The 11663-nt window shown below is 35.8% G+C and overlaps 1 protein-coding gene and 1 long non-coding RNA gene across 10 annotated transcripts in view; one reads left to right on the top strand and one right to left on the bottom strand.

Annotated features, from left to right (window-relative positions):
* LOC135302957 (uncharacterized) overlaps window positions 1–11663 on the top strand; it is a 93734-nt gene that overhangs the window by 22853 nt on the left and 59218 nt on the right. For 8 of the 9 annotated variants that reach the window (XR_010364500.1, XR_010364499.1, XR_010364498.1 and 5 more), the window contains exon 2: window positions 358–584. Coding sequence is in view for 1 of the 9 variants with exons in the window: in XM_064424063.1 (XP_064280133.1) it covers window positions 358–538 (181 nt within the window). In the remaining 8 variants the exon portion in view is untranslated. Of the gene's footprint in view, window positions 1–357; window positions 2386–11663 lie in introns of those variants that run through there. The other variant, XM_064424063.1, reaches the window with a different exon arrangement.
* LOC135302958 (uncharacterized) overlaps window positions 2524–11663 on the bottom strand; it is a 68039-nt gene continuing 58899 nt past the window's right edge. Inside the window, exons 3-8 of the long non-coding RNA XR_010364501.1 lie at window positions 11051–11223; window positions 10245–10369; window positions 10064–10167; window positions 9206–9334; window positions 8280–8350; window positions 2524–2649 (exon numbers count right to left, since the gene is read on the bottom strand). This is a non-coding gene — a long non-coding RNA (uncharacterized LOC135302958). The remainder of the gene's footprint in view (window positions 2650–8279; window positions 8351–9205; window positions 9335–10063; window positions 10168–10244; window positions 10370–11050; window positions 11224–11663) is intronic.

Below are 11663 nucleotides of genomic sequence, written 5' to 3'. Positions count from 1 at the left end.
GTTATGTTTACATATATTTTGTGGACAGACTAAAGCGTGCTCTATTACGGTCCTGGATGGCTTAGCATAGTACAGTGCTGAAGAAAATACATTTTGCTTTCAAGATGAGCTTAATAGGTTAAAAAGCTGGAGCTATTGTCACTTTTCCAACTGGTTTACATCTGGCTAGAGCAGTGTTGAAGGAATAAGCTCTGATTCTCCCATACGTATATAAACAGATATTGCTAATATATTAGACTTTCTTCTGTGTCCAGTTGTCAAGGAGATTGTGTCCATTCCAGATAAAGGTTGGTCAGACTTCTGTTGTATTTAGCATTGTTCTCTTTTCTCCAGATTCTGTTAACATGTTTCTTGCAGGAAATTCTCAGAAGCTCCATATCAGGGAGCAGCAAGAGGAGGCTGCCCTACCCTGCAAGGACAGGGAAGTCAGAAGCTGCGCATAACAACAGGGCAGGCAGAGGTCTCACAGACAAGAGTCTCACAGCACCAATACAAGATAAGCAGAGAAGCTCTGGCAAGAGTAATCAGTTGCAACTAAGGACCCAAATCGCTAATCAAGTTATTGATGATGAAGCAGGTCCAAGGTCAGTCTGGGGAGGTGATTGGGTCCATATTCTTTGTCCTCAGTTAGACACAGGTCAGTGCCTCCAGCCAAGTCTGCAGAACTCACAGGTCAAGCCAGAAAGTCAGACCACAGGGCAGGCTTAAGGTTTGGCTTGATAGGATAACTCTGGGTATAGATATGGGCATGACTTCTGCCCCACTCCAGGGTAACCTAAGCATGACCAACAGTGAGAAATTCAGCAGAGAGCCCTGCTGAAACTCTTTAGAAGTCTTTTGGGGAGCCCTTTGACAGAGGCTCCTTCCGTCTGTTTCCTCATATTGTGTTTTATCAGCAAGCTGGCCTTGAGTACAGAAAGATGAACTCAGAGGGAAGGCTTGCAATTAGGATGGTAACAGTTCAAATTTTATGACACTGCAATTCATTTTCAGTTTTCTTCTTCTTTTCTTAATAAATCCCATGTTTTAAGATAACAGTCTTGCAATAAGCTCAATAACATGGGCCTCAAGTAAGAAAGATCCCACTTTAAGATTACATGGAGACCATGAGTAAAGCTCACTTCCACTAAGTTTTCCCAGAAACATTACAAAATTATGAAAACAAAACATTTTACATTTTAATCTGGGTTGTTATTTCTGAGGAAAAAGCATGTGTTAAAGGAATTTTTTTTGGTGGTCCTTTTGTAGAAGAGGTATAATTACTCTGCCAAGCAGCAGAGTAAGGGGAAAAAAAATGCTCTTCTCTGCATTTTTTGTTCATTTTAAGTTTTTTACAGTTTCTTTTCTTATTTTCTGATTGTCTATGTAATTATCTTCCTGCCTTGTTTTTCTAATAAATATATACTTATGTATTCAATTTTATTTTTTTTTTACTAGGCCTGCTGAGCAAAATTTGTGCTGGTGTACTTACTTTAAGTGTTGGTATTGCATCAGAAACCCATTCCCTCAAAACAGACTGATGGTCCATCTGGTTCAGTATCCTGTTTCCTGTAATGGCTAGTAACAGATGCTTGACAGGAGATTGCAAGAAATCCCATAGAGCCCAATTTTGATACATTTATTCATTAGGGTATTATTTTCTGAGTTAAAGGTGGACATTGTGGAGTAAATATGCTTTTATTTTTAAGTTGGTATCTTACCACATAACAGTGATTATTCTTTTCCAAGCATATCTTCAATCCTTTCAGATGTGATCACTTCTTTTATGAATCATATTAAGTGATCCATCCTCACCTAAATCACAAAACACTATAGTTTTCTCCAGTCAAAATTAAAAGGGAAAATATTCAAACTTCTGAAATTCAAATTATTTGTCCGGAGCATTAGTAGATTAAATGTTCATGGTATATTTTTTAGAAATAATAAATAATACAAACTGTCAGAAAATACATTCAAGCTTAAGCAAGGCTAATTGTGTAAATTAAACAATAATTAACATCTGGAGCACCTGGAATTTATTGAAATCAAAGATCTGCTATTCAGAAATTTTTTGTAATACCTTTCCTCTATATAGAACCAGTAATAAAAATAACACTGGAATATGTAGATGAGTCATTTTCTTCATCATTACATTTAGATACTGCTAAATTATCATATTTTAGCCATTGTGTTAACAACACAAGCAAGCAGCTAGTATTGCATATAAAATTCCAGTTGCCTTGTAATAGATTCTATATGGGGATTTTTCTTTCTTTCCACATCCCTGTGCTATACACAAAGCTCCAGGTCAGTGCGTCTGCAGTAGTCTACACATTTTAAACGCCAAGCAATGCGAATGCTGAACAGATGATATGTGCAGATCACTGCTGCTTCTTGCCCCTGTCTGCAGCTCTGTTTCAAAGCGAGAACTGAGCTGAATCCTTTTACTGGCATTTCTTTGAGATTTGTGATTATATTAGAATTAGAGCTTTTAGGTATTTTGTGAGTCTTGAAGGGTTCCATGTCTTGGAAAGTTCCCAAAAGTAGGTCAGCTATCACATGCATTGGTAGCTTATAAAAAGGGCCCAAAGATGAGTTCCAATAGATGCTCAGGAAATTGAGCTGGAAGCTGCCGCAGAGGATGTAGTCTTCTTGGCACTCTAAAACTCTCTAACACAGACATTTTTAGAAAAAAAAAAAAAAAGACCTGTTAGTACTGATGCTCGCCAATTTTACTTAATATAACAGTATACAAACAACAAAATATGTTTACAATTACCAAAACATGTATTTTAAGTTGAAATGGAACTGTGCTATTTAGGGCAATATTCCATCATCTATTTTCTTTTAAGTTGATACCCTGTAATGTTAAACTATAAAAATATTTCAAAATACATGGAGATCCAAACTCAGGCAGCCAAAACTTTCAATATGACTGGTGTGAAGGTGCCGGCAGAAATCTAATTCTTGACCATTATTCCCCTTGCATCTCATAGTAATATTTTGCTTAATTAAACATTACAACCACTGGTTTTCACAGGACTCTTGTCACATTCCCTGCAGAAGATGGACAATACTTTCTTAATGAGCATTTATTTGGGGTTTTGTTTTCTGTTCATTGTTCAATATGTGGCCTTGTGATTTTCTTACTCTTCATTATTTAAACTTTTCTTAAAAAACCGAATTTATTAATGTCTTTTCTGTAGCATTTTTTACTGTGCTGTTTGGGTGTTTCAGCAACAGTTAATTTATATTAATTTGGTCATTTTGACCCTGGGGGTCAACTCATCATTTTACAGGTGGGAAATTGACAGAGACAGAGAGAAAAGGGAAATGCATCTTTTAAAATAAAAGTCCCAAATCAGAGGAACTTGTATTCAATTCTCATCTATAAAATAATTTCTATTTATTGCAGTATATACAATTTGTTGTATAGAATTATTTATAGTATAATTTATATTTTTATAGCCCAACTTCTATTTCAAATGTAAATACTTGCTATTCAAGCAGATCAGTCTCCCAGGATCAAGATGCATCTCTTATTTTTAATCCCCTGAAAATTTGTTGGCTACTTAAGCCATTGAAGTAACTGAACTATTCCAAGGACTGACAGCACACAAGACATGCTTATCAGCAGAATAACAATTAATTTAATTGCACACTCTGAAAATTATAATTGTTCTATATTTCTCCCCATATCCTCCAGACCTTACTCCTCCCCGTTCTCCAGTTTCTAGCCATTATAATATGCTGTTATAATTACATTGTCTTGTAGAATCATAGAATGTTTTATGTTGGAAATGACCTTAAAGATCATCTAATTCCAACCTCCTTGCCATGAGCAGGAATGCCACCTACTAGACCAGTTTGCTCAGGGCCTCATACTACCTGGCCTTGATGGGGTATCCACAACTGCCCTGCTGAGCTTTGTGTCATCTGCAAAGTTGCTGAGGGTGTACTTGATTCCACTATCTATGCTGTCGAATGTCTGGAAGAACACCATTTCCAAGACAGAGGCTTGAGGGACTGGGCTTTGTATGCTGTACATTATTATATTTTTCGTGTCAGTTTTTCTTTGCTGTCTGAATAGCTTAATTCTTAGAAATCTTTATCATTTCTGACCTCAGTTTCTAACCTCAGTTTTCCTACAGTTGCTTTCACTTCCCTGAGCAGCTTTAAGCCTCTTTAGCCCCAGCTCCCCAGGTTTCTTATTTAGTACTTTGTCTGACCTTTATCTCTACCTCTTTCTCATCCGTGTGGTTAGGTAATTCGCTGGAGCACAAATAAAATAATGTCTATATTGTACCAGAGCTTAACCCCATTCCTCCATTAAGCAATTAGTAATAGCAGTTGCAGCAAGTGTTGTACAGCATGTTCCCAACATGCTGCATGTTCAGTGAACGTCAATTGTAAAATAGTAGAAGTTTAGTTCTACTAATATTACAGACAACAGGCAAGTTTATTTGAGTCTTTTATAACAGTGCCACATTTGGGCAGATTACCTAAATGAGGAGCTCTAAAATACAACAGCTACATATAACAGATAGTCTCTTTCTTACAAGACGTTTTAGTGTTCTATTCATCATCATTGTAATTTCTCTAGTGATTAAATTTTAAAATAAAATTAAACAAAATATCACAAAACAAACTCCATTCATATAAAAAATGTAGCTCAAAGACAAATACAGTTTCAGAGTGATTAGCCATGGAGAAATTGTATTATAATGTGAGGTTTCAGGGAATTTACCCCCAATAGGTAAGCCTGCCACTTAGAATTCAATGCTACACTAATTCATAGAAAACTTTAATATACCTAGATCTGAAAAATATTTGAAAAACCCAGAAACAAAATTACATGATTAATAAAGAGTAGAAAGATCTTGAGCACTAAAGTCTATACAGAATCACAGAGTGGGTAGGACTGGAAGGGACCACAGTGGGTCATCTGGTCCAATCTCCCTGCTCAGTCAGGGTCATCCTAGAGCACATGGCATGGGTTTGTGTCAAGACATGGGTTTGTGTCTCCCCTCAGGGGAGGGAGATTCAACAACTTCTCTGGGCAACCTTTTCCAGTGCATGGCCACCCACCCAATAAAGCTTTTCCTCACATTCAGGTGGAACTTCCTGTGCATCAGTTTCTGCCAGTTGCCTCTTGTCCCACTGCTTGAGAAGCAGCATTGAGAAGAGATCCATCCTCTTGGCACCTCCCTTTACATACTCACAGACATTGATGAGGTCCCCTCTCAGTGTCTCTTTTCAAGGCTGAACAGGCCCACCTCCCTCAGCCTTTCTACACAGCAGAGATGCTCCAGTCCCTTAATCACCTTTGCTGCCCTCCACTGGATCTGCTCCATGAACTCCATGTCTCTTTTTTCCTGAGGAGAGCTGGACACAGCACTCCAGGTGACGCCTCATGAAGGCTGAGTAGCAGGGCAGGATCACCCCCCTTGATCTACTGGCAATGCTCTTTCTGATGCACCCAAGGAATTACAATGGACTCTCCTTCTTTTCTAGTGGACTGAAATATTTGGAAGTTGTTCTTCAAATAGCAAAGATGATTTTATGCATAATATCAACACATTCAAAATTAAATTGCCGCAAGTACTTCTCAAAAAGGAATGTCTGTCATGTGCTAAAACACCCTAAAAGTGCCTTGGCAGGTTTTTTCTGTTTCTGAAGACTACAAACTATTATCATATCAAAATATTATCAGCATTAAATCAAAATTGCATCAGTCTGTAGATAGGGTTGAATCTGTAGATCTGTTTCCTACAGATACAGCAGTTTAATAACACCTGTTGTTAATTACCTACATAAATAATCTACACTTGCATATGTGAAGAGAGATCCTATCACATATTACTAATAGAAGAGATTTTGTCCTTTTTATATACATAACCACCTTTCTTAATGTCCAAATTCTAAATTAATATGTTATTGATATAGTTTTCAATCAAATGAAACTAATAAGTTGTTCTTCAGTTAATTCCCTGGAATGGCAGTAATTCTAATGATTTTTTGTATTTGCTGTATTTTAAAAGTTGATGGCAGAAGAGTTTACTCTAAGTTACCACAAGAAAAAACAGATGAGAATAACAGAAATATTACAAATGAAAATAACATGGTATGAATATTACAAATTAAATTATAAGATGAAGATTTAGAGAGTAAGTCATAGGAGGAGTGGCTGAGGGAGCTGGGATTGTTTAGCCTGGAGAAGAGGAGGCTGAGGGGTGACCTTAGCACTCCCTACAACTGCCTGAAATGAGATGTGAGGGTCAGTCTCTTCTCCCAGTCAACTGGCAACAGGACAAGAAGGCGTTGCCGCAAGCTGTGCCAAGGGAAATGTAGATTGGGCATCATGAGGAATTTCATCATGGAAAGGGTTGTTAAACTCAGGAATAGACTGCCAAAGGAAGATGATGGAGTCACCATCCCTGAAAGCGTTCAAGAAACGACTGGATGTTGCACTTAGTTCCATGGTCTAGTTTACATATGGTCTAAGGTTGGACTTAGTTATCTCAGAGTTCTTTTTTAACCTAAAAGATTCTATGGCAATAATGCACTTGACTCCTCACAAAATATCTCCACCAGTTAATAGCTGATTTAAGTCTATGTGTGAAAAATAATAATATTAAGATTGAATTTTAATTAAAGTAATTGCTCTTTGCAGTAGAGTTCTTTAAAGAATAAATCTGAGGCTAACATTCAACTTCCTCGTTCTGGCAAGCATTACATTTTTACATTTTGTTATGTCAAGAGAGATTAGAAATCACAGCTGAACATAAAGCTTTGCTGGCTTAGCCACAGAATTGAAATTTAGCAAGATCTCTTCCCAAAGGTCTTTCCATTTAAACAGACAAGGTAGGCCACACATGTGAGAATTCACAAGAGATCAAAAGTGACTTGGAATCAAACTGAGCAGATAAATGGCAGAGATAGAAGTAAGACCCAAGCTTCCCGAGACTCAATTTTTCTGTTGATTAAGACTCCTGTGTAAAAATTCATCAGGATTCAGAACTATTTGGTATTGATTTAGTTCAAGACTATTCACTTTAACTCAAACTCTGGTACTCAGTAGTGCTTCCAGACAAATATTTTACTAGAGGTCAGCTATACCAATTTTTTTTCTGGAAAAATTATAAAGACCTTGAAATACTTATGCAGGAAGCTTCTTCTGAGGAAGAGCTTTGATCTCCTTTTGTCCTTAAGACAGTGACTAAGAAACAAAATGAGAAAGCTCCTTTGTGAAAATGGCACAGTGGTAGTCTGAGTGGGGAAGTCTGGTCCAAAGTTCAGTCAAGGAGCTTTACATGATGTTTTCTGGTTGTTCGTGAAACTGACAGGACTAATTTTACTCCTTAAAACTACATTCTCAGCATTTTTATTGCACTAAAATGAGTATAGTTGGTTACCACTGAAAAGTGTAACAATCTATTTCAAGCAAAATCAAAATAACAAAGTTAAATATTCATAACCAAGAAGATCTGGTACAAAAGACCAGGCTGACTGCAGGTGTACATACCCATATGAGACTTTAGTCCAATTAGGGATTGATAAGTATGAGAACATCATACAGACAGCTCTAAAAGCATCTAAAACTAGTGAGGTTTGTACATGGAACAGTGAAAGCAAAGGAAATATCAGTACAGGTTTCAACATGACCCTGGGTGATTCAAATTTGGAGAGTTTGAGGGGGTTGAATCCAGTACAGTTTACATTATAGTACTTAACAAAACATTTAAGAAAAACTGGGGAGTGGAGGGTGATAAGAAAATATGCGGCCTAATCAGTATTCTTTGTGACCATCATTTTCTAACAAACTGCGTGGAAACCATCTTCACTAGACAGAGGTAAAGAGTAGTTCTCTTCATCTGCTGACGCAGACTGGATTGCAGCCCAAGACTGGCATTTGCTGATTCTGGAAGCAGCAATCCATGCCTAGGTTTCTTAGATTTTGCCTCCTTAAAAGTGTTTATATTTGTTTTGCTTTTGAGATAATCATGGGAGGGCAGTTTGTTTTGCTTTTTTGTTGTGTTTTTGTGGTTTTTATGAAAACAAATGAAAGCAAAAAACTGTATTACTTGCATGGAGCAAGTTTAGACCTTTATAGTTTACACTTAATACTTCTGTAATGCTTTTGAGTTTTTTCTTTAAAAAACCCTTCATCTTTGTACTGTTTCAAAAGCATTAATTTTTTAGAACAGCCTTCATGCAAATTCAATAGCACTTCTCCAGCAAATGTTTTTGGTTGTGCTACCCATGCGGGTGAATAGCATTCACTGCTACAATATGCTCACAGTCATGTGCATCATGAAAGGACCTTTCTAGACTTCTTCAGTTCATATTCTTTGGTTATGCAGAAGGAATCCTGGAATGAAAAAGGGAAAATGGAGAGGAAAATGGATTAAGTGGTGATTTTGTGATCTGAAGCTGTGAACACTTTTTAAACTCACTTTTTAAACTCAAATAAATCAAACATATATGCAGATGACTCACTTTTAAAGAGTGAGTCATCTGCATATATGTTTGATTTATTATTTTATTAAATTGAATATCAGACTGAAATAGGCAAGGTGCTGTGGCATAGCTGCATTTGACAGATTTGATTATGATTATTATACCAAAAAAGTTGACTGTTAGCTAATTTTTGGTTTATAGAAATACAGATACCATAGAGATTATGTTATTTAGAATGAGACTCACTGTTAGCAATTCACAGATAGTTTAAATTTTCCAGTATATTTGAGGTCAAATTAATATTTCATCAATGAACAATCTGCAGAGTAGAGACTTATGACTTAACTGGTCATCAGTGATGAAGCAATAATATTTCCTTCACAGTCTGAAGCAGTGTTATTTAAAAAAATAACATGATAAAGACAGAGGCTATTTCAGTCAAAAAGAAAAATGTTTTCTTATTTGTATTTACTTCATCCCTTGCAGGAAGAAACAAGCTTTTGTATCGGCAGAAGTAGATAACTGTTATTTAATAATATAATTGTTAATATGGGCTTTCTATACACAGCTCTATACACACTGAATTTCAATTCAAATCCCCATTATTTAATTAGAACTCAGTGATAGTTGAGTTGTGATGCCCTATGTACAGCCTCACTATCTTACATATTTTTGAATAATGACTGTATAATGATGATATGCAAATTTTGACTTTTTAATAATTGCTGTCATAATGTGTCACCTAATTTGGGCCACTTCTGTGTACCTATTTGTAGTAATGAAAAATTACTCTTTGGTTCCATCTGTGTTCTTGTCAGTATTTGAATTATTATGTTAGCACAATAGTCCGCTGCAGTTCATAGACTTTATATCCGAGATTCTTACGCATGACTACCTGGAAATGAACCATAAATAACCATGGCTTAGTGAGCTAAAAACAGCAATATGCAATATAAAACAAAATCCTCTATTTGAATCTCTTATCTCCTCTCTCATTACTAGTACAGACAAGTGGGCATGCAATGCAGAAGCAGATATATTTTTCCTGCATGCTGCAGGAATTTTAAATTTGATAATTTCCTGCTGGTAAAGGGATTATTTTATGATATTATTTCAAAACTTGTTTGTAAGATAAGAGACAGAGACCAGTACATTTCAATATTACAGAAGGAATAATGAAATATAATATTGAGTACGTTTTTTGCTAAAGCATTTTTTGCTAAAGTCTTTATTTTATGGATTTACTATCTTAGGGTTCTACCTAAATCTAACAAAAACAGTTTCAGAAGCCATAATAAATTATTTGTGGACCATTCAATTAAGCATTTGTTATGATATGAATTCGTAATGTTGCGTAATGTTTTGAATATTTATTGTATATCTATTTTATGTTGAGCATATTGTTATATCCTCCAGGACATTTTGCAAGATATTTAATTTGAAGTGTTATTTCCTGAAGGAACAAGCAGAAGTATAATTCTACTCTATTACTTCAACATGTAATGGTAACCCTCTCTGCTGCATAGTCGAAGATGTTTTCTAGACAACCTTTTATCCAGTTAAAATCAAACTGTTATCAGGCATGAATGTGGTGAGTCCAGCTAGTGATGGTGTAAGTACTTACTTTGTATTTAAAATGTTTCCTTTGACACACAATCATCGTTTTACAGTCTTCAAAGTGCAGGTGGGGATTTTATGATTGTATATTGATCAGATCTGACCCTGGACCTAAAAGAACAGACTTCTACATCACATTTGCCTCACAAGGACTGTAAAACAAGGCTATTTAGAGTAGTTTAGCTTACCTTATAAGAATTATTCTTCACTATGGGGAAATATTTAACCTTGAACCTCTTGGGCACGCTGCAGTCTATTGAATGACCATCAATGTATCTTCATCAAAACTGCCAAAATATCCTAAAGAATTGATCTGTCATGGAATGATTGCAAAAGGAAAAAAAAAGCAGTAGCTGTAGAAAACTTCCATTCAAAGAGAAGATCTATGACTTTGCACTTCCATCACTAACCTAAGTGTACAGCACCATGGAAATTTGTAAAAGAAAGCAAATATATCCAACAAAAAAGATTAAACCAAAAATATCCTAGCAAAAAACCCACGAAAAAGTATCCAGTCAGGCTTACAAAAATGAAGCACTGACTGTATATGCTTCCTCTTTTGGGGGAATGAAAATGCAAATAATCTGTAATGGATGTTATTCTTTTTGCTTAGTATATTGCTCTGAGCTGTTAAGATGTGATTATAAGTGCAGTGTGCAAATATATACAGAACATGATAAAAACATTTTATATGAGCTATAGTACTCAGTAAGATAAACAGTGCTGACACCTCAAGAAAATCAAATGTCTCATACATTTTATATTATTTTTGTACATGAAAATAAGTGGGTTTCTTATTTCTATAACAACACACAAAACATTTATATAACAACATACAAAACATCACATAGAATTCAAAAAAGGTAAGTCCTTAATACAACATTAGGAATGCTTTTTCTTGTAGGGAGTAGTTACTTTAAGAAACATGAAGAAAATCTTTCTCAAAAACTCAAATTACTTCCTTGAATCTCAAATTGGTTTAATATATACCTACTTTCCTTTCTGTTCTCAAAAATCTCTTTTTTTGCTTGAGTTTCCTTTTGATGTGAGGAGTACTTTTCAAGTTATGTGTCATCCTCAAATCTCTCATCATGGGTCTTCCACAGGGCTAGATGTATTCACTGCCTTCTGAAGTATCAGATTGCTTTGAACCAAATCCACTGTGCCCTTGAGTAAAGCAAGGTGAAAAGCATTGGTTTCTGGCAATCAGCATATTTGCTTTTTTATTCTACAAGGAAAATAATGCATAAAGGAATTGTTTAAGTCAGCTTTTGGCTCGTGTAACTCTAAAAGTGGCATGCTGCCAAGCACATGAAAGCTCCAAAAGGGCAGCCATAGATGCCATTACCAGTTGTTGGTCACTGAAACCCAGTACTATATTTAGAAGAGGCAGTGAGGGTTTCTTTATTTCCCAAATGAAGACACTAGCCTTAGGCTAAATGTTGGTTTGGTCTTTGTAATGGCTGTTAAAATGGTTCCATCCTGTTTGCTGACAAAGATTTTATTCATCCTAGTAAAAGCAGTTGTGCATCACAGATATGTGCTATTAAAAAAATGTTAGAATTGACCTTTCTGATATTGTCTTTGCTATGGGTGTTTTTGTTTTG

Source organism: Passer domesticus, chromosome 6 (assembly GCF_036417665.1).
Source record: "Passer domesticus isolate bPasDom1 chromosome 6, bPasDom1.hap1, whole genome shotgun sequence".
Classification (NCBI taxonomy): Eukaryota; Metazoa; Chordata; class Aves; order Passeriformes; family Passeridae; genus Passer; species Passer domesticus.
The sequence above is the reverse complement of the archived record's forward strand: the minus strand, read 5'-3'. Positions and strand labels throughout refer to the sequence as shown.